The sequence below is a fragment of the Haliaeetus albicilla genome, chromosome 20 (genome assembly GCF_947461875.1).
Source record: "Haliaeetus albicilla chromosome 20, bHalAlb1.1, whole genome shotgun sequence".
Taxonomy (NCBI): Eukaryota; Metazoa; Chordata; class Aves; order Accipitriformes; family Accipitridae; genus Haliaeetus; species Haliaeetus albicilla.
The window spans coordinates 24288309-24311765 of NC_091502.1; the positions used below are offsets into that span (position 1 = coordinate 24288309).

At 41.7% G+C, this 23457-nt stretch overlaps 1 protein-coding gene across 2 annotated transcripts in view; it reads left to right on the forward strand.

Moving 5' to 3' along the window:
* INTS4 (integrator complex subunit 4) overlaps positions 1–23457 on the forward strand; it is a 39276-nt gene that overhangs the window by 7940 nt on the left and 7879 nt on the right. For both annotated transcript variants that reach the window (XM_069808559.1, XM_069808561.1), the window contains exons 8-19: positions 125–245; positions 1353–1424; positions 2425–2599; positions 5311–5516; positions 8125–8267; positions 9313–9428; positions 11402–11535; positions 12301–12458; positions 17118–17211; positions 19331–19411; positions 21734–21864; positions 22860–22919. In XM_069808559.1, the coding sequence (XP_069664660.1) occupies positions 125–245; positions 1353–1424; positions 2425–2599; positions 5311–5516; positions 8125–8267; positions 9313–9428; positions 11402–11535; positions 12301–12458; positions 17118–17211; positions 19331–19411; positions 21734–21864; positions 22860–22919 (1491 nt within the window). The remainder of the gene's footprint in view (positions 1–124; positions 246–1352; positions 1425–2424; positions 2600–5310; positions 5517–8124; positions 8268–9312; positions 9429–11401; positions 11536–12300; positions 12459–17117; positions 17212–19330; positions 19412–21733; positions 21865–22859; positions 22920–23457) is intronic.

Genomic DNA, 23457 nt, shown 5'->3' on the forward strand with positions numbered 1-23457 from the left:
CGGATGAAGTTTTGGTTCCTGGTATTTGTTGCACATCCATAGGAGTTCAGCATAGTTGTTTCTTACTTGGTGCCATCCAGCATGGCATAAGATCAACAAACTGATTCATGTTTCTCTATGTTAGCATCGTCCCGATTCCTTCTTCTAATGAAGAAATACGCTTGGTTGATGATGCATTTGGAAAAATTTGTCATATGGTTAGTGATGGTTCCTGGGTTGTTAGAGTACAAGCTGCTAAGTTATTGGTAAGTTGCATTCTCTTCTTCTCTAGCTGAGAATAGTTAATCTTCTGTTACGTTACTTTTCACATATATTTGTGTTGTGGTTTAACCCCAGCCAACAACTAAGCATCACACAGCTGCTCACTCACTCCCCCCACGATGGGATGGGGGAGAGAATCAGAAGAGTTAAAGTGGGCTGAAATAAAGACAGTTTAATAGGTAAAGGAGAAGCCGTGCACACAAGCAAAGCAAAACCAGGAATCCATTCCTCACTTCCCATGGGCAGGCAGGTGTTCGGCCATCACCAGGACAGCAGGGCTCCATCACGCCTAACGGGGACTTGGGAAGACAAACGCCATCACTCCCAACGTCCCCCCTTCCTTCTTCTTTCCCAGCTTTATCTGCCGAGCATGACGTCCTATGGTCTGGGATCTCCCTTGGGTCGGTTGGGGTCAGCTGTCCCGGCAGTGTCCCCCCCAACTCCTTGTGCCCCCCCAGCCTCCTCGCTGGTGGGGTGGGGGGAGAAGCAGAAAAGCCCTTGGCTCTGTGTAAGCCCTGCTCAGCAGGAATGAAAACATCTCTGGTTTATCAACACATTTTTCAGCCCAAATCCAAAACATAGCCCCATACTAACTACTGTGAAGAAAATTAACTCTATCCCAGCGAAAACCAGCACAACTTGAAAAGAAATGGGAGGATGTTTAAAAACTGTACAGGTAAATTTCTTCCAAAATTCTGAGAAGAAAGAAATGGGAGGGGTTGAGGAAACCCAGAAGTTTCTCAGCTGAACTATGCACTGACTGTTTCCTTCAGAGTAGAGGGTTGGGTATCCAAGAAAAAAACCAAGTACTTGTTATAATTCCCTCCCTCTACTTCTCCAGCACAGGACATGTAAACCACTGAACTCAAGAAAGACCTTCTTAACCTCAGTGGGAAAATAAGATATTCTGACCATCTTAAGTAAACTTCTTTAAACTCTGACATACAGTAGTGTCAAGCATTGTATGAAGCTATTAGAATGAGTAGATAAGATTGGATGCCGTGTTGGGATAAGTCAGGAAATTATATGGTATAATTTTGAATTATCACGTTTATTGGTTTTGATTTTTTTTTTTCTTTTTTATTCTTTAGGGTTCTATGCAACAAGTTAGCTCCCATTTCTTAGAGCAGACCCTTGACAAGAAGCTCATGTCGGATCTGAGGGTATGTAAATATTTGGGTTTGTTTTCACTGTGTGTAGTGTACTAAAATTGCACAACAGGTATGTTAATGTTGAGTGTGTTTGTTTACCATGTCCTTGCCTCAGGGCTGCTGAGAGTTAATTGATGATGACAGGTTTTCTTTTAGATTAAAGTCAATGAAGCAATTGCTAGTTTTAGATTTCATTAGCTGAGCATGTAATAAACAGCTCTAGGCTATTCAGGTTTCGCAGATGAGAGGTAAATGTTTGTGTTCTTCTGACAGTCTTTTGGCTAAAAGCTTCATTTATTGTGCATGGAAAGATTGCATCCTAGTTTTAGGAGCAAGCTTATGGAAACAGCCTGCAAGATCTGACCAGTAGACCTAGACATTTCAAGAGACATGAGTAGCTAAAGGCTGGGACTACTGAGCCCTACGAGCAAAACATTTCAGTAAAATTCCTTCCTTAAGCAACCCCCTTGAGGTATTATGTTCAGTTTTTCTTTCTGCAAAAGAAGATTAAGCTAGAGCTGCTAGTTTTTGTGGGCTGCTTTGTAAAGGCTGTTAAAGAAAGTGCTGCTCAGCTTTATTTACAGTGTGGGGGGAAAGAAGGTGGACTAGCAAGCATGCTGAATGAATATCACATTTTACACATTGCTGAACTCTGTATAGTATTGATAGTCATTAAAGTATTTAATTGCAGTTTAACAAGTTGAACTGCAAATTGATAGCATCTGTTTTTGCAGATCAGTTATTGGATACTTCACTAGACAGGCCTTTGCTCTGACCCAGTTTGGCAGGTCTTAAAATAGATGTCTAAGAATATGTTAATTAAAATGTATGTTATTATCCTTTCCCAACATCAAAAGTACAAAGAGTTACTGGCAATTAGAAATATTCATAGAAGAGAAGGTACTATTTGCCTTTCTTAGCATTTGCACGTGACTGTCAATGTCTGTTTACTATTTTGTTTGGTCATCTTCAAAGTTTACCACGGTTGTAACTGAAAAACTTGTTTGGACAGAGGAAGCGCACTGCGCATGAACGAGCCAAAGAACTCTACAGCTCTGGGGAGTTTTCAAGTGGCAGAAAGTGGGGAGATGATGCTCCCAAAGAAGAAATCGATACAGGTGCTGTAAACCTGATTGAATCAGGAGCTTGTGGGGCTTTTGTTCATGGCCTGGAAGATGAGATGTATGGTAAGTGTTGACTTACTGTGGAATGACTAAAGGAGGAGATGTGTGCTGGCTAATAAGTTTTGCTTTTGGGGGGGGTTGTTTTGGTCAAAATAGATCACTTGGCTATTGCGTTTGGGTTTTTTTAACAGATCGTGGACTTCAGGGTGGTGGGCTTTTATTCCATTGTGATCTTTGATACTGCAGTTGTTTCAAAGATGCTACAGTGTTGCAGAGAATTTTGGATAGAAATGTTCCATTGAGTAGCCAAAACCAAATAGCTTCCTATAAACAGTAAAGTTTTAGTAAAATAACTGGTAAGAAGTGGTTGCTTATGTTATGCAGAAACCCACTGGGATTATTTTTTTGTTTTTTTTATTGACTTTAACAGTTGCATGTGGCTCTAAATTGGCAATATTACTTGCTGCTGTTTGAAATTGGTGTCTTCTCTGCAGGAAGGAAAATCGAAATTTATAGAACTTGTTGTTTAAAACATGGCAGTATGTGTCCATGGAGTCCAATAATCATTCATTTTGTAAACATAGCAGCTTCCATCCTAACAAGAGTTAGAACTAGTGGAGACAAACCCACATATTTTTCAAAATATTTCAGAATCCACCAGCTCCAACAAACAGAAGTTTTCTTCTTCTAATTTTCAACCCAATTTTATCCATAGCCAATTTATAACCATTTGTTCTTAGCCAGTGGTAGGTTTTAGATTAAATAGTTGTTGCTTTTCTCAGGGGCTGGCTTCCCTAATGAATTAATAGACAGCTTTCATTTTGCAAGGGGCTAAACAGGCTAGGCTTCTTTTATTCTCTGCTGCTGTAAAAGCTTTCCTCTTGGCCACCTAGAATGCATTATTCTTGAAAACTGGTGACTAGATCTGTATGTTTTCAGGTGCTTAAATTTCAGGTGAGGTCTTGCTTACATCTTTAGCAATGTTATTGATAATTCTTTTTCTTTAATGGAAGTACCTATGTTCTAAGGTCACATTTACCTGTTCCACAGTGCTATCGTTTTGGTCTCTTGAGGTCTTGCTATGATGGATTTGGAGGCTGTAATGTCTTTCCAGCAGATTATATCTGATCTGTTCTTCTAAGCAGGGTGAATTATGAGTGTCAAACTGGAACGCAGGCATTCCTGAGCTCCTAGATTTGGCTGTAATATTGACCATGCTGACGGCCTCAGGAAAGTCTGTGTGCTACCCTTTCCAGCCCAACTTTCCTGTGGGTAAAGTGAAGATTTTATTTCTTAAGGCTATTGAGAACGGCTGGTATTTGCATAGAACCATGAAAATGCCGAACTTTGAATATTATTCCTGAATTTGCTTTTAATGTTACTGGAAGGGGGAAGCTAAATTAGAAATATAAAAGCATGTTTTCCTAATAGCTAAACTCTCCCCGAAGCTTGAAAATGCAACTTTTTTTTTTCTCTGACTAACAGTAAAAAATTTTTTACTGGCTCACTCCATTGACCTGTGAAACACATTCTCCAGTTTCTTGTGCTGTAGGTCTTGTGGCGGTATGGTGCTATTGGGGAGTGTTGATAAAATGGACAGATGTAGAACATACACAGATCTTTAAATAATGTAGAGCTCTCCCTCCACTGCAGCATTTTTAAATGCTGCTGAGATTTCTTCCTTACTTGCAGTGCTGCTTCATTTCTTGAATTCCATGTTGTAACTTAAATCTGAATTACTGTGTCAGCTTATGAAAGCAATATTGGCAAAATGTTATTTTTCTCTAATACCTTGGTCTTAATGACTGCGGAGACTTGTAGTTGTGACAAAAGCTTTGTTACTGAATAAGCAGGGGTCTTGCTGTGTTTGCATTTTTCTACTTAATCAGAATCATCAGGAATCGAATATTTTCTTTAGGAACAATAGGCCTAAAAGCTACACACGAGTTTAAGTAAATGTTTTCAAGATGAGCTAATTTGAATGAAAAATAAAAGGATGTTTAAAACAATAATGTTTGCAAGACATCAGATTAATCCTCATTTTTATGATACCAGCACATAAATGTTATGGAAGCTTGCGAGGATGGCTCCAGGGAAAAGAGTCTCATCTCCACTTAAGCTTGTTACCTTTGGGTATTCTTCAAATTCCTGCGATGTTTTACAGCATAAATACACTCTGGACACTTCTTGATGCTTTTTTGCTTAAATTCTGAGTCATTTTAATAGTTTCGTGGCACCTTTTTCCTTTCTTTTGAGGAACCCGAAGTCACAAAGCAGAGGAATTTCATTCTGTTTACTGCCGAAATGCTGATACTCAAGGGCTCTTCAGCAATTCATAAAGTGCTACACGGCAAGTTAAAAATGCAGTGAATGCTCCAAGCAATTACAATGTCAGGAAGAATAAAACAAGCAGAGTTTAATTATCTAAATTAGTTTGCTTAAGATACCAGGGTTAATGCTACACTTGCAAAATGCACTATGAAATATGTAATATTTATTGCTGGGTAGGAGATCTATTTTTCACCTGCAAGTCCCTCTTGCAGATGCTTATGACAGCACCATGCGCTGTAGGAGAGGTGAGGTTTTTGATTTGAAGACTTGCCTGTGAAAAGGTCCCCAATGGCCTGGGTCCTTGCTTCATCTCTATCATCTTTAGTGTTTCCTTAGCACCTCCTGTCCTTAGTCCAGTCCTTGAATAGTAGGAGGCCTGGCTGTTGGGTGGTATGTCCTTTTAAACAGCTCTTAGAATTAATTCCCTCCCCCTCTTTTAATAGAGGTTCGGATTGCTGCCGTTGAAGCCCTCTGTATGTTGGCTCAGTCCTCACCTTCTTTTGCGGAGAAATGCCTGGATTTTTTGGTTGACATGTTTAATGATGAAATTGAGGAGGTGAGATTGCAGTCAATACACACAATGAGAAAAATTTCCAACAATATCACACTGCGGGAAGACCAGCTGGATACTGTGTTAGCTGTCTTGGAGGTAAGAAATTCCTAAGGGGGAAAAACTTGCATTCCTGCTTTCTTTGAGGTGTTATAATTATATAATGCTAATCAGTCCCTTCCTCTGAGATGAAACTGTCCACCTTTTTTATTTGTTGTTGGTTTTTTTGCTCTTCTTTGAACACCCCCAAAGGCTGCTAAGGTCTAGTAGCTTGTAATCTCCAGGACAACAGAATAGTTTTGAAATAGATGAATTTCAGATAAAAACTCTTCCATTGATCATTGTGCTATTGCCTAATATGTGTTTCCTTCTGTCTTGTTTTGTGGTCCAGTGCTCTGCCCCACTTCACGTTGAATACAACTTCATTTCCTTTCTGTTTCCTTTGCTCAGCTGCTTTAGCTACACCTTTGCTCACCAAGCAGAGACAGGGCACAGGCCTGAGATCTCTCTTCTGACTGTTCAGAGGGTTTGTTGGCATGCTCTGCAGGATCGATTTGGCCTTTCCCAACCAGTCACTGCTTAGCCAGGATCCAGGGACAGCATGAGTCAGCTGCTGTTCCTGGTTGATGGCTTTGATCTGGGAAGGGGAAGAGATTTTGCCTGTATGAACAGTGCTGTCCCAAACTGCTTCCCCTCAGACCTGATTTATTTGCTGAGTTATAGCCCTAGAGGCATGGGGTTTTTGATTCTGCTACACATGGTAGGGCAGTTTCTGCTTCTTTTGGGTAGTCTCCCAGCCTCAGGCAGTGCTGCAAATCTGCTATTTCTGTCTTTTCACCTCCTGTTTGCTTGACCCAGGGCAACAGTGGCTTCTTTTAGTTGTGCCCCAGGAAGAAGCAAACTGACTAACCTATTTTATCAAGCTGTAACAAATGCTGTGGAATATGATCTGAATTTGCAAATGCAGCGATGAGTTTTAGGTGCCTCACATTTTCATGTAGTTGATTTACGTTTGTTCAAGCTGGGGACCTGTGCATCAAGGTATAAAAATGTCCTAGTTAGACTGGGGTTCTGTCTTACGCTTCTGTGCTGACTTACCAAGTATGATAAATCATACATGTTTTATGGTTTATATTATTATAGTTACTATCAGGTATTAGGGTAGGTAAAGTGTGCAAATTATTAACATTGTAATGCATTTGTCTGATTCTGAAAGGTGCTTGCTTGTGTTCTGTAAAATCCATCTTCCAGTACCAAAATAAAGGATATGGAAAAATAGCATTATCTTTGGTGCCTAAATTTGTTCTGAGAGTGTAAATATGGAACAGTTGGATGCGGGGGTAACTTCTGTTTTCACCCCACCGCTTTGACTTAATCTGAATAACTCTACCAGCTACTCCTTGCTTTTTTGACCAGGCTTTGGATTCTGCTTTCCCTGTTATCCTTGATCTCAGTTTCTGTTGAGTTGTGCTCCTGTCTGTCCCTTCATAGTCTTCCACCTCGCTTGTCTCTGTACTGCCCTTCCAGTGGTCTGTGCAACTCACCTGGAGTATTTTATGTCTGTGGTCATTTCCTTCCAGTCCTTAGAGTATGTCTTTACTTTTGGTCATAGTCTGCCTTCCACCACCAAAATCAGAAATGGCTGAGCAGCCCTGCTGTGCTTTTCTTCTTTGATCATTTGTGTGTGTTGGCTGTCATTTAAGAGCTTTTACAAGAGGACTGCTCCTTCTTCTTTTGTGTAAGACAGTGATGAATGAGCTGTTGATACTTAGCAAATTATAATTTAAAAAAAATTTTAAAAATCCACCATTGAAATGCATCTATTTCTTGTATCCTGTCAGATTTTCACGTTCTATCCAGCAGTGCCACACAAATGCTGATAGCAAGGGAGTATAATACATTGATATGGAATGGCAAGGTGGTTTTTGGCAGAAGGAATGTAATTAATTAAGCTGGAGTTCAGCCCCAGCACTTCTAAAAATACTGCTTGGAGGTTGCATAAGCTCCTCTGTACAACATCACCCTGGCCTAAAAAATAAAATGGGTGCAGTGTGACTTTAGAAGCAGTACATTAGGGATCCCATATGATCATAACAAAACTCCTGACTGAACTTGTAAGTGTGTTTTGTTTTTTTTATTGTCCGTCTATAAACCCATAGTTAGGTCAAGTTCCTTTATCCTATGGATGGTCACTGTTAATCTAGTCTGTCCAGCCATTGACATGTCCTCAACACTTACACAAACCCTCTGGAGACTGGGGTCTGGGTTAAGGCTTGTGGAATTGAGCTTCATGTGTTGAATAATAAAAGGCTCCTCCAAAGATGGTAAAACAATCTTTGGTGATTGTTTTGCTGAGTTACCCAGCACCTTCCTTTTCTGTTACTGCCTATGCCTAAGGGTACAACATCACCCAAACCAAATAGTGATTCTTGCTCTGCTTGAGAAGGTCAGTGGTGAAACAGTTCCCGTGCATTCCAGTAAATGAAGCACACGGGTGGATGAGACCAGCAGGAGACCCTGCAGCAGTTTCCTGGTCTGTCATTTCATCTGTGCTTAGCTATGATAACTGGAAACGTGCCCTGTTTTTCAGATGCCTCTAGTACTAATTCAGCCAAGGAACAGGAACTGCTACCTTTAAAGTAAATGTGTATGCAGGCACATGTTCTCTCTCAGCACTCAAAGGTGTCTGGGTTGGGTTTTTTTTCAGGATTCTTCAAGGGACATTCGGGAAGCGCTTCATGAGCTGTTGTGTTGCACCAATGTCTCAACTAAAGAAGGCATCCATCTTGCACTGGTGGAGCTGCTGAAAAACCTAACTAAATATCCCACAGACAGAGAATCCATATGGAAGTGAGTGTGTTCAGTGTCCTTGTGTGTCTACTTATTTTCCTATTCTTTTTAGTAATTGAGGTGTTAGGCAAATATTGAGCTAGCTAAGGAAGTAAGGGGTATTGCAGGTATACAGTCCTCTTATTCTGTAAATATTTGGAATAGTGGCTATACTAAGCATTGTACCTGTTCGTGGCTGATGAAACTCCATGAAACTCCGCGTTATTCTTGCTTGTCAATACTCATACTGGGAATCCAGAACTGATGACCACTCCTGGAAATAGCCCACTATTATAAGCACTCAAAGCATTCCCAGAAAGATTAATTCAACCTTCAGTTGAAGACCTCATCTCTTCTATGCAACTAATGTTTTGTGCTTACTTGACACTGCATTAAATAGTAATATTTACCTGAAGTTGATTATATTGGTTGTGACAAGTGGATTGGCTATGTGGCATTGTGCTGTTGGAGGGACTTCTTATGTCTCAGCAAAAATAGTGAACATTTGTGTGGGGTTTTTTGATTGTTTAATGGAAGCAACAAAGGAAGTGATGCTCCAGCACACATGGTTTGAGATGGAATTCTTGGCTATTATTGGAAACACTTATTTTAGTCTGCTTTGTCTTCCAGTGTACTCTTGCATTGTTTTTGGAGTTTGGTGGAGTTTGGGGGTTTTGGTTTTTGTTATTTGGTTGGGTTTTTACCTCCTCACTCCTTTATTTCTGAAGAAAAGGATACCCTCATTTGTTAGTGTTTAGTATGAAAGCTTTTCTCGGGTTGTATAGCTCCAGGTGTTAAATATTTCTTGGACAGTTTAAATAAATAATTTTTATTACTGCTTGCTTTTTCAAGCTGTCTTCTCAGTTTTCTTGGATCCTACCAAATATTAATGCAAAAGCTCAGATGTGAAGAGACAGCATTGCCATGAGTTTGCACATAAGCTTGGACAGTAGGATTTTGATGTTGACCAGCGTCACAAAGTGCCGCTGCAACATAAAGTAATAACGCTTTAAAACGTTGTATTTTGCATGTTTACTAAGAAATATTTCAATCTGTGTATTTTCAGATGCTTGAAGTTCTTGGGAAGCAGGCATCCCACTTTGGTGCTTCCATTAGTCCCAGAGCTGCTAAGCACGCATCCGTTCTTTGACACTCCAGAACCAGACATGGATGACCCAGCTTGTATCTTTTCATGAAGCCAGTTTTTTGTTTTGACTGTAATAGATTTTATTTGTATTTTCCTGATGCTCACATTTGTTAAACCATTTCAAACTGTAGCAGACAATCCTGTAGCTATTTCTGAATCCCTTTGCTACTTTAATTACTCAGCAAGTGATAGAATAACTGTTATCTGGAACCATCTTCATAAATACCAGTGTGGTATAATTGGCCTTTTTTTATGCTGTGATGAATAATCTGTTCATCAAGCAATTTGTCAAGGTTTAGGCTTTGCAGATGAGTCTTTGATGTGAAAACATTTGTCTAGTTTGCACTAATTTTGAAGATACTTTAGCTTTTAAATAAGAAGAGTGGTTTTCCTTGTTTGTTTTCAATTTAGGTAAAATTTCTCCTACCCTTATTGTTGTGCAGTGTGTAGAACAATACCGTCTCTTAGTGCAGCAGTGGCTGAATCCCTATAATGCTATAAATTTATCATCTTTTTGAAATAATTCAAAATCAGAAATCCTTATATTAATGTTAGCACTTCTAGTGCTTTAGAATACAAACTGTTATTGTTATACCATTATCCTTAACAATAGGAGATGCCTTGGAAATGCGAAATACCATTTTTCCATTGTTCATTCTCCTTACTTCCCTTCTGTGTGATTGCAGAATGTAATGTTATTTTTGATGCATGCTGAGAGATGTTAGGCTGGAACAACTCTCTTCCTCTGTGAAGCTACTCCTTATTTCTCTCACCAGTCACAAGCCATCCACTAGAACTTCTATACAGATGAAATAAATACCTTGTGAGAATTGGAAAGGGCTAGAATCAGGTGGAGAGAAAGATTAATCCCTAATCAGATAGCTGAGTAATAATTTGAGTAAATTTGTCCTGTGAGTTGAGAATTGAAGGAGCATTGCAGGGGGGAGAAAGCTGTTATTTAGCTCAATGCACCTTCCTGCCCTGAACCAAAGAATATTATTTGAGAGAATGTTCTGGAGGTAACTTGCCACAAAATTCTATGGAGATAAATTCTGTGAAAGATAGGCCCGGGAGCCAGAAACTACAAGGTAGACTTGAATGATAGGTTTCCAGTGTAAACTGTTATTTAAAAATATGGTTTTATTTGATTCAAAGCACTTAGCAAATTTGAATCAGATTAGTTGAATAGCTTCAGCTGAAAATGTGGAAAGAATTTTGGGCAAAGAGGAGAAATTGGTTTGTTAAGTGGAAGCTTGGCAGCCCATGGATGCAGAAGATTTTTCAGGAGGTGAGAGACATGAGTTCAGTCCCTTCTGTGGCTGAACCTACTTCTTCCCTGTGCAGGCGAGAGCCCAGACGATCATAAGTTTTGCATTGGGATCCTTTTATGCTCTCCTGTTAGAAATCCTATGCTTGGCGTCAGCCTTGCTGCAGGTGAGTGCCCCAGCCTTTGGGCTAACTGATTAAAGCCTTTGGCTGTCTTCTGTATTTCTCAGGCTCTCAGACTGTGAAAATGTTTTTTGTGTCCCAGAATCATCTTCCCAATGATTCTTTGGTTTGTTTTAAGTCTGTGTAAGAGGGATGTTTTTCAGGGCATCATAGGAAATGCAGCAGTTTTCAAAGACTCAGAGGTAAATGTTTCATTTTAGGTGATGTTTGGGTACCAAACTGGTAAGCACAGTGTAAGCTTTGAGGAAGAGTGAAACTCCACCTAATGAGCACATTCTGCTGGTTCCTATCCTTTGTGTTGCCTCCGAGCCATCCCACGTTGGCAGTAACATCCTTCCTCCAATATGGCCCATCCTGTAATGTTTGTGCTTTGTACTTTGTTTTCATCTGCTCGGACAGCTGCCTCTTTGGGTTTTGCCAAGCATTCTCCAACTGTAAAGAACTTCCTAAACAATCTCCAGCAAAGAAAGGGTTGTTGAGTTGTTGTTGTTTTAACTTGCTATCCCCAAGGAGCATTTCTTGCTGTTGTTTATTTTTCTCTAACAATCCATTTCAATAGACATTGCTGTTCTGGTTCTGATTTTTAATGCTGCTAAAAGTTGCCCAACAATGCCTGCCCTGTTCTCTGATCATACATTCAGACATTATGCCTATCTTCGGGATAGTCTTTCTCATCTGGTCCCTCCATTAAGAGTAAGTTGAACCACTTTGTTTTGTCCTTCACCATGCTGTTATGAATATTGCCGTTTTTTTCCATGTCTGTCAGTGTGTAATGCTTCAACTCTAAAAGTTTTTTCTCCCAAGCACCAAGCGAATGAATATTGAAATGTATATTAAGTAAGAAGAGCCAAATATTACATTGTTACAATATGGATTTTGTAATATTTTGGCGAGAATAATAACATTATTGCTCTCAAGTGAGAATAGCACATGGTTTGCTGGTTAGGAAAGAATACTGGGAGGGCAGGATTCCTGGGAACTTTCTGTAGCTCTATGTGGGGAAGGGGAGCTTAGCCTTTGTAGATCTTCCAACATTTGACTTGTGTCCTACCTAAACAGTTTACTTGCGGTTGAGATGTGTTCCCTGCTGCTTTGAAGCATGTTTTTCCTGCATGGAAGTACAGGTGGGACTGAAGTTGGTTGTAAGTCTTACTACAGCTCATAAAATGAATTGCGGTTTGTGTGGTCTTGGACTTCCCTCGACTTCACAGTGTCATAGTTAACAGATGAGGAAGATGTTACCCTCAAATGGATGTTGAAGTTTAACCTGAATATCTCTAGCTGCAAGTGGGTTATAAAATGGAGAATATTAACTAACAAAGATAAAAGATGTAGACTTGAAATTCTTGAATTTGAGAAATAAATCGGAGCTCTCGGTAGTTGTTAATGCAGCAGCATTTTACAATGTTGTTAACTTGTGTTAGACTTTTCTGTACACGTGTGTTTCTTCTTGCTTAGTTGCCAGGTAGAAAGCTGGTGTCATCCCCTGTCTCTCCCAGTATTACACCCCATGAAGATCCTTCCCAGCAGTTCTTGCATCAGAGCCTGGAGAGGGTTTACAACCTTCAGCACCTCGACCCACAGGGCATACAGGAGCTGCTGGAATTTACCATCCGGTAAGGCTGCCAGCTGACCTGTTCATGGGAAGATCGGTTAGGATTCCCAGTTTCTCTGAAGCAGGTGCTTTGCTTCTGAATATTGGTGTTGTACTTTGCCATCGGGCACTTAGCCTGAGACTTGTTCTAGAGAGCATTGTGATAAAAAGGTATTCACAGCCTGTTTGAAACAAAACTGATGGTCTCAGCTCTGGCTCTGCCCCACTGAATAATCAGTGTGTGTTTTGGAGGAACATCTTTTCAGAGCATGGTAAGAGTCAGCTAAGGGTGCTCTTCTTGGACTGTTTGCTTATGGTAAAATACACTTTCAGTTTTTACGGGTAACAGCCTCGTGTGTCATTCTTAGTTCTCTGTCCCTGTACGAGTCCTTTATTTTGATCATATTATTTTTAATGTGCATGTGCAGGGTTCTTTTGTTTCATTTTTGTGGGAAGAGAGAGGTTGTCCCCTTTGCTTTTCTAACTTCCAGGTCCTGTGGCCTTTTGTTCAGCAGGAGAGGACCTGCTTCTGGTGATTTATCAGGTTCTTGCCACCAGTCCCACTTATAAAGGACTTTGGCATTCTTCATCAGTTTGAAAACCAGAGAGATTTTTCTGGCATAGACAATATTATTAGAATAATAGAATCGTTTAGGTTGGAAAAGGCCTTTAAGATCATTGAGTACAACCGTCAACCTAGCACTGCCAAGTCCACCACTAAACCATGTCCCTAAGTGCCACATCTACACGTCTTTTAAATACCTCCAGGGATGGTGACTCCACCACTTCCCTGGGCAGCCTGTTCCAATGCTTGACAACCCTTTCAGGGAAGAAATTTTTCCTAATATCCAATCTAAACCTCCCCTGGTGCAACTTGAGGCCGTTTCCTCTTGTCCTATTGCTTGTTACTTGGGAGAAGAGACCGACCCCCACCTCACTACCACCTCCTTTCAGGTAGTTGTAGAGAGCGATAAGGTCTCCCTTCAGCCTCCTTTTTTCCAGACTGAACAACCCCAGTTCCCTCAGCCGCTCCCCATAAGACTTGTGCTCCAGACCCTTCACCAGCTTCGTTGCCCTTCTCTGGACACGCTCCAGCCCCTCAACGTCGTCCTTGTAGTGAGGGGCCCAAAACTGAACACAGTATTTGAGGTGCAGCCTCACCAGTGCCGAGTACAGGGGGACGATCACTGTTCTAGTCCTGCTGGCCACACGATTTCTGGTACAAGCCAGAATGCCGTTGGCCTTCTTGGCCACCTGGGCACACCACTGGCTCGTATTCAGCTGGATTTTGACCAACACCCCCAGGTCCTTTTCGTCTGGGCAGCTTTCCAGCCACTCTTCCCCAGGCCTGTAGCGCTGCATGGGGTTGTTGTGACCCAAGTGCAGGACCCGGCACTGAGCCTTGTTGAACCTCGTACAATTGGCCTCGGCCCATCGATCCAACCTGTCCAGATCCCTCCGTAGAGCCTTCCTGCCCTCCAGCAGATCAACGCTCCCGCCCAACTTGGGGTTGTCTGCAGACTTACTGAGGGTGCACTCGATCCCCTCGTCCGGATCATTGATAAAGATATTAAACAGAACTGGACCCAACACTGAGCCCTGGGGAACACCACTTGTGACCGGACACCAACTGGATTTAACTCCATTCACCACCACTCTTTGGGCCCGGCCATCCAGCCAGTTTTTTACCCAGCAAAGCGTATGCCCATCCAAGCCATAAGCAGCCAGTTTCTGCAGGAGAATGCTGTGGGAAACGGTGTCAAAGGCTTTACTAAAGTCTAGGTAGACAACATCCACTTCCTTTCCCTCATCCACTAAGCGGGTCACCTTGTCCTAGAAGATGAGGTTGGTCAAGCAGGACCTGCCTTTCATAAACCCATGCTGGCTGGACCTGATCCCCTGGTTGTCCTGTACGTGCTGTGCGATGGCACTCAGGATGATCTGCTCCATAACCTTCCCCGTCACTGAGGTCAAACTGGCAGGCTTACAGTTCCCCAGCTCCTCCTTCCAGCCCTTCCTGTAGATGGGTGTCACGTTTGCTAACCTACAGTGAACTGGGACCTCCCCTGTTAGCCAGGACTGCTGATAAATGATGGGAAGTGCCTTGGTGAGCACTTCCACCAGCTCCCTCAGTGCCCTGGGGTGGATCCCATCCAGCCCCACAGACTTGTGTGTGTCTGAGTGGTGTAGCAGGTCCCTAACCATTTCCCCTTGGATTATGGGGGCTTCATTCTGCTCCCCGTTGTTGTCTTCTAGCTCAGGGGGCTGGGTACCTGGAGAACAACTGGTCCTACTATTAAAGACTGAGGCAAAGAAGGCATTAAGTACCTCATCCCTTTCCTCATCCTTTGTCACTATGTTTTCCCCCACATCCAATAAAGGATGGAGATTCTTCTTAGCCTTCCTTTTGTTGCATGTTGCTGTGTGCTGTTGTATAGATAAGGGTGTACAGGATGGCTTCTGAATGTGGGTTTTATGCTGTGTCTTCCATTTCATCTCTAGACTAATTTACACAAACTTGAAAAGTGTTTCAGTGTGATTCCTCTGCTTGGAAAGAGGAAAAGAGCCTTATTTTGAGAGATGGAAAAACAATCTAAAATGCTTTGCTTGGAATATGGAATTCAAAAAAGCTTTATTCTTTTCCTTCCCCTGAAATAGCTGCCTTTTCTGTATGTGTAGCTGTGAATGGCTTTCACACCCACCTGCAGTGGCGAATTAACAGTGTGCTCCTCACTGAAAACTCAACTGTGAAAACTATATGCTTTGTCTTCAGCTGTTTTGAATCTACTATGTGCAGCCTAAAACATAGTCTCAAAGCATTTAATACACTAAATGCTTGAAACAGGTAATCTGTTGGCAGAGCATCCAGAATCTCATAGGCACAATGAAGGTCTGGAAACCTCGCAGGCTGTGAATGTTTTTGATTTTGAGTGTAGGAATCCTGTCAGAGATGGCTGCGTGCATAGTTTATATGCAGTAAAGGGCAGTAATGCTTTGGAGTTGATGGAAATTATTGGCTTGGCTTTTTTCCTGCTGGGATCACCACCCAGGAACCGTACTAAACCAGCTGCTGTTTTCCACCCTTAAGAGAAGGGAGGATTTAAGACAAAACCAAAAAACCCGTTAAAGGTTATTTTGCAGAGGGCAAAAGTTTCCTGCGCCAATGATTTTGTTGCTGAGAGGAAGGGGATAGAAGAGGCTCATGGCAGTGGATTCTGTGGTGGGACATAACTCCATCCTCCTTTTTCCTTGTTGTCATTGGGGGAAGTAGCGCAGACCTCGTGGACCTGGTGCCTACTTGGGACTTGCATTCCTAACCACGCTTAAGACTAACGCTCTTCCCCCAGGCTCTGCAGCTGAAACTGTAAGACAGGCTTTTTAGCAAATCGGTCTTTGTGGTTTAGTTTCTCCATCTATACAACAGGAATTTTTTTTGTCTTGCAGGGATGTTGAAATCTGTTTAAGATTTGTAAGGAAATAGAATTAGTGGAATTGGGAACTGTAGAAGACTGGGAAATGGAATATGTGCCTGGCTGTTAGCTGAGAGATGACATCCTGTTCCCTGTTAGTGTGTTGTGATGCATTAAGTATGACATAGGAATTAAGCACCCAGGAGTCTCCTCTTCTCTCTGCTCTCTGGGAGAAGATGAAATGGAGTCACTTTGTAAAGCTTAGGCTGTCTCTACTGTTGTTGCATTTAAGGAAGGCATAGCCCCTCTGCTTAGGAGAGATTTTCTTTGGCTGCAAGTTATACAGATGGATTTTTTTGAATGTGTCAGCGCTCAGCAACCTTCCGGTTTGGCAGAGCCAAAGTTTCAGAATTGTATCATAAATGCGAAAATAAATCTAAAGTAAACAAAAGGGAAGGGACATCTGAAGAAAAAATATTCTTTTTAACCATACAGTAGGAAACATGGAAGTAGAATGACAATTCTGTACACTTTGGATCAAAGCGAAATGCAGAGAAGAACAGACGTGTTAAATCCACATCATCCAACCTATTTTGAGATCTGTAACAAAAAATGAGTTTTGTTTTCTAATACACATTTTAATTTTAAAACATGTCTAACAGTAGAGAGCTATAAAGCCTTTTTGGGTTCCATTAACTGTCCTTTTTTTCTATCAAGTTAAAAGCTCCTTCTATTGCTGTATGATTTACAAGAAATACCAGACAACATGCAACAGCTAGTTGGGCAAACATCAGTACATAAGATTTCAGCTTGGTTTAAAAAGGCAGCTATATTTCAAATATGCTTGGTTGCGTGAGGCTGACATGTTCCAGACAACCTTTCCTAGCCAACAGGAATAGTTAGATTTCCCAACAGTGTAACACAAATGACTCGTTAGCCGCTGTAGAAGTCTGGAGCGTTTTAAGTTAAATCTGGAACTGCTACACTGTATGGTTCCCATAGGGCTGCAGAGTAATGTGGGTTGACAGACTTATTGCTTCCACTGCTGTGCTTGTGTCAGCCTGCAGGAGGAAAGGAGATGCCAAGTCCCAAGGTGCAAACTGTTTTGTAGTGCATGTTTTGCTACCGTTTCTGGTCCTTACTCTAAGGATAAGAAAGAGCAAGATGCAGGAATAGTTGGCTTCATCGTTACTGTTGCTGTGTTCTGAGTGCATTTAGATTAACTTGCTTGCTGTCTCAACATTGTTTTTTCTTTTTTTCACGTGCTTCAGTGATCTTCAGAGGCTTGGAGAACTGCAGTCGGAACTGGCAGGGATGGCAGATTTCACTGCAACTTACCTTCAGTGTCAGCTGCTCCTCATCAAGGTTTGACTTTGTCTGTGTTTTTTGGGCCATTCTTCAAAAATGCCCCCAGTCCATCACAGTGATGCACTTTCACATTTTTATGTTCGTGCTGAAAACTGATGTATGATGAAAGCGCAGGTTCCATGGATTTCTGATATTCCTGCTTCCCTTCTGTGGCAAATAATTTATGCAGTAACTTTGCCAATGAGTACGCCAGTGTAGATCTCTGCTGTACCTAGGGCTTATGTCGGTTTGTGTGTATTTTGCCAGTGCAGAGTTTATTTTCTGACAAAAATCACAATGGAGGCAACTACTCTGTAGCCTTTTATATTACGAGAGTCACTTTTCTCTGCTACTGGCCACTGGAATACTTTTCGGCTGCTCTAAGTGGAGTTTTTATAGACAGTGTTTTGTAGACAGCTTTTTTGGCACCAATGCCAAAGAAATTCTTTAGACTTGATTGAGCAAAAAATCAGTTGTCCTTTCTTTTACAGCACTGAAATGATCGATCTATCTGGTATTAGCAGGTGAAGTGGTTAATTTGACGCCATGGCAGCAACCTTTTTCGAAGTCAGCTTCTTGCTGTAAACAGGAACTAATTTTTTGCTTCACTTCTCAAGCTATAAGCTGGCCGTAGTATTTAAGTTAGTCTTTTGGCATTATTTAGGTGTTTGAATGTAACTTATACACATGTAAAGCAAGAACTAAAGCAAGCAACAAACATGTTTCCAGAAGGGACTCAATAAAAGCTTTGCTATGTAAAATCAAGAAGGGATTTCAGTTTCTTTGCTAAATGCGTCGCTGCCAGTTGGCATATCTCATGGCAGCCCTCAAATCCTTGGAATACGTTTATCGCCCAAAGAAGGTATTTTAGATGAGTGGTGTTACAGTTCTGTACAATCCTAGCTAAATCCAAAACTTCTGCCAAAGCGAAATGTGCTATCCAGGCAAAGGACCAGCAGTTGGAGGTGGCTTTGTTGCCCTTCTCCAGGGTTTGACTGGAGTGAACCAGATGGTTTGTGTATCTGGCAAAGAAGAGTGCTCTGTTTGGATGAAGGGGGTAAAAGCTGCATCAGCCGTTCTTGGCTCAAGGATGCAGAGGAGTCAGTAATGTGGCTGAAATGAAAAGTAACTTATAATATCATACAACTAGAAATTCTGATATGGCAGAGAGAACCTGAATGTCAGAGCAGCCTTTTTCATTAGATTTCTTTCCAATTGCTTCTTTCCCCAACAGAAAGAAGCTGTTGGGGAAAAAAAAATCTTCATTTCCTAGCCTCTTGAGGCTCAAAAGATTCCAGACATAGGAACTTCCAGACAAAAGGCTCTACATACCCTGTGATTTTAGGGATAGTTAGCTGGGATTCTGGGGCCAGCCTAGATGTAGGATATAGTCTGTATGTTCTTGAGCTTTGGGTACAGCCAGCTTTGTGTGTAGCTGCATCTAAGGACACGCAGCTTCAAAAAGGAGACAGTGGTATAAATCATCCAGTCAAGCGTTCTTAACTTTTTTAAACATAAATCAAAAAGCAAATAGGGTGTGGTTGAATGGGGGTTTTGGTTGGGTTTTTTTTAAATACAAGTATCAGTAGCTGATGTACACTCAGTATTCATAGTAACTCCAGAATCTTTGGTGGGGTGGAGGTTGTCAACAGGAAGGTTCAGAAATATAACTGTGTAGGTGTGTTTCTGGGGACAGTTGTTACTGTTTCTGCTTTTTGCCTGCAATCTGAGATTGTCCTGATCTTGGTCTCAGGGAGGTGACAAAGCAGTGGGCTATTGTTTTTCTAATAAGTGACTTCATTCTGTGTAAAGTTCTCCTTAAAAAGTACTGAAGAGTTTGGCTCAGTCAGTCTCTAATTTATAGCTTTGTTAATATTATTCTCAACTTCTGTTTTATATTTTGTAGTTGTATAGGTATCCCTGTGTATTTATAGAACAATACATAATTTGTAGGCTTTGGTTCTCTGTATTATATTTAAAAGCACAAAAGAAAACTTTGGCCTGCTCTTTCAACCAACCTGTTGGCGTACAGCTGGGAGACAGGGCATCTTCCCTGCTCCCAAGCTGATCTAGCACAGTGTTATAATGTTTAGACTGAACTGGGTATTTATCATCATTTCGTGGTTTTCTTCTGTAGGCCTTGCAAGAGAAGCTGTGGAATGTGGCAGCTCCTCTGTACCTGAAACAGAACGCATTGGCATCTGCTGCAGCGAAACAGGTGAGGTAGAAGCGTCTGGGTCTGTGCGGAGGCAAGTCCTTGGATACGAGCCCTTCCTTGGCCATGCAACAATAATAATACACTTCTGACCTTTCACTGTGGTAGTCTGTCCAAGTAAATCTTAGTTGCCCAAAGTGGAGTAATGTCCCTCATCTTCAAAAGACGAGTGGTGAGTGGGGGAGGTTCATGACAACTGTAAAAAGGCAAACATCATACCCATCGTCCAGAAGAGCAAGAAAGAAGATCCAGAAAACTGTGGGCTGCTTGGCCTCACCTCATTCCTGGGGAAGGTTATGGCCCAAATCCTCTTAAAAGCCATTTCTAAACAAGTGAAGGTCAACAAGGTGATTTGGAACAGCCAAAATGCATTTCCCAAGGGCAAATTATGCTTGACCAACATCATTGCTCTCTGCGATGAGGGGACTGGTGCTGTGAGCAAGGGGAGGGCAGTGGATTCATATATCTTTGACTTTAGCAAAGCCTTTGATGCGGTCTCCTGATGTTTCCTTTTCACCAAACTGGCAGGATTCTGGGAGTAAGTGGGTGATAAGGCTCCTCCAAATTGAGTAGCCAGTTGATAGGCTGGGAGGGGGCATGGCTGCTGTTCAGGCTGGTCTGGACAGGCTGGGGAATTGGGATGACAGGAACCTCCTGATGTTCAGCGTGGGGATCCTGGTGGACAACACGTTGAACATGAGGCAGTAAAGAAGGCCAACTGCATCCTGGGCTGTTTTTCCAAAAGCATAGCCAGCAGGCCTGGGGCAGTGATCCTTCCCCTCTGTTCAGCCCAGGGGAGATGACATCTGGAGGGCTGTGCTGTATTTTGGCCTCCCCAGTAGAAGGAAGATGCTGACAAACTGGAGCAAGTCAGCAGAGGGCCACCAAGGTGGTCGGGGGCTGGAGCACATTCCCTGCAAGGACAGGCTGAGGGAATTGGGCTTGTCCAGCCTGGAGAAGAGAGGTGTTCAGGGTGGATGTACTGCTCTCTACCACTGCCTCATCGTAGGGTATAGCTGAGACAGAGCCAGACTGCTCTGGACAAGATGCAACAGATGCAAACTGGAATAAGAGGAACTCTGATTAGATATAAAGGGGGGGAAATTTACTGTGAGGGTGGTTAAATACTATAACAGGTTGCCCAGAGAGGTGGGGGGAGTGTCTGTCCTTGGAAGTGTTCACAATTTGATGTGGCCCTGAGTAAGTGGATTTAATTAGACCTGCTTTGAGCAGGGGACCAGGCTAGGTGACCTCTGGAGGTCCCACCCAACCTGAGTTATTCTGATTCTGTGATGTATAAATGATCCTGGAAAAACTGAAGCTAAGCCCTAAGAAAAGGTAAAGGAGAAAGCAAGGTATCAAATAATCTGGAAACAAATCTAGGGTAAAAGCAAGTTCATGGATCTGCTGGGAAACTATGCTGACATTTTGAGTGTTCAGTTAATTAAAATGTAATAAGAGGCAGGTACTGCTGTGCATCAAAACCCTCCATGCTGTTGACAGCTGTCCCCAGGGATGAGTAGAAACAAAAGCCTATAAGCTTTTTAAATCTTCACTAACTGAACTGTCTGTCTTGGGTGCCCTTCTCAGTTGCATGTGAACCCCCTGGGAAGTTTTATCTGTTGTGATTGTGAATATAGATCACTTCCCGTCAACGCAAGGTGAGGGAATATTTCCTATTCAGTAATTAGCAAGTTCTTGGCTTCTGTACAGTCATACTGAACTCAACTATATTGATCTGAGCACTTCTCTTGTCTACTGAAGCTCATTTATTCAACAGGTAAAGTATGATGAGTAAAACTGTGCAATGTCCCATCTAAGCTTTTAACTGTGTATCTAAAATAGCCCAGAACATTGCTTATCTTGTGATAGTTCCCATCTTCAGCTGCAGTACATGAAGCGTTGTTGAATGTAAAGTTGTTTTCAAGTGAACTTGTCAAACCTAGCTCCAAAAATGTCAACCTGAGCAGGACCACTGAGGTTGTTCTGTTGTGCTGCTCACATTTTGTATTCCAGAGTAGCCGGTGGGAGTCTGTGAGTGCTCTACCCCTAGAAATTTAAAATGCAATGTCAAAAGATAGACTGCCAACGGAGGGAGTGCTTGATTTCAGGTCAGGTTTCACGAATTGTTTCTTTAATATAGCCGAGATAACCTTTTAGTATTAGGTGCCACTTTACGCCATGAAGAATTTCACCAAAAGAATGAGACTCATGGATTAATGTGTTCCTCAGTATGAGGAAAAATACCAGAATCTTGTGAGCATGCTTGTGCAAGAGTTTAACTGAGTCTGATGGTTTGTTAACCCTGTGGTGTCTGTCTGCCAGATCTTGGAAGAAACGTACAAAATGGAGTTCATGTACAGCGGAGTGGAGAGTAGACAAGTGGTCATTATTCATCACATGAGACTGCAAGCGAAGGCGTTACAGCTTATAGTGACTGCACGTACCACTAGAGGGTAAGGATGACCTGGTACAAGGATCTTCTTAGGGTTAACTGTAAGCTTAGTTTCCTCCAGCTTTGTTTGAAAAAAAACCAAAAAAAACCCCAAAAAACCCAAAAACCAGCAAGGATAAATTAGACACATAAAACATCACGACATGCCAATAACCATTTGCTAAACTAATTCAGAATGAAGAGCCTTCTTTTGCCTTTGGTGTAGCTGTACAGTGACATAATACTAAATTAGATGACAAAATTATTAGCAAGACATGTTGTGGGGGTTGAGTTCTCTCAGCTATGAACATGTAAATAGGTTAAAAATGTTGTAGAGTTGATATTTGGGACCTATTTATACAAGGAAAAGTCATGTATCAAAGAATGCACTAATTGTGTTTGCTTCATTAAGTATTATTTGCTGAGTTTTTAGCATCAGAAAAGAATTGTCTTTTTGACTGATCTGCAACTAATGTTTATGTGACTTGGACACAAAATGCTTGTGTGTGGGTAACATGAGAGGCTCTGTGTGGTTCATTTTGGGAGCTGAGGTCAGTGAAGTTACACATGGGTTTGGATGGCTGTAGAATTAGAATTTCATTCGGTGGAGTTAGAGCAAGGTGGTTAGTATCCTGATTTATTTACTTTTGTTTTGAGTTTGTTGCCATCAATTTACTGTGTTGCCATAGAGGTCCATGATATATTTAACTCTTGACCTCCTCTTTTATAGATGGAAAGTTAATATTTTCTAGCAGTGGTGTTGGGACCTTAACTGGTGCCTTATGCAAATGATTTTTTTTTGTGGGAGTGGGATATGGATGTGGGGAGGGAGATGGCAATTGCTTTTTTTTTTTTTTTTTTTTTCCTCTTGTGCGGAACACCTTTCTGGCCTTAACATTGTAAGATCTTTTAGTTTTTGGGAGCTTGAACTGGATTCCAAAACCCCTAAAAGCTCATAGCCATAGAGCCAGATTTCTTTATTTAAAACTAAACCAAGGAATGTTATCTTCATTACAGAGTGGAACCCCTTTTTGGGATGTGTGAAAAATTCCTACAGGAAGTAGATTCCTTTCAGAGGTGAGAAACTGTTGCTTCTTCACTTTATGTTAGAAAGTCCCTCCGCCATTGTCATCAGGGAATATTCTGTTTGTTTTTCATCCCTTAGCATATCCCTTCCCCTTTTGATGTCCTACATCAGGGACTGCTATCATGACATGATAAAGCAAGAAGTAAACTCCTTTCTAAATGTGGGATCAATGGAAGAGCTTTCCTGGGAGTGTGACAAAAAAGGGAATTTCCCTTTTCTTTATCACAAATTTCTAAATTGTAAATGAGAGAGCGAGTGACCTGTCTACATGCTCAAGGTGGGAGTCATCTCGCCCAGGTTTTGACATCTGCTTTGTAGACCACTGCTTCTGAAGCACTCGCCCAGCTCTCCTCTCACTGGAGAGGTGCTTTTTCGTCTTGTCCTAATCTAGATGTCTAAAAAAGGTCAGGCTAGGGATGCCCAGGGTTTTTTTTGTTGACTCAGAAGGGAATTGGGTAGCTAGCTGAGAGACATAGGTATCCAGAGTTGCCTGAGCAGAATTTCATCTCTAGTTCTGATTAAATTCCC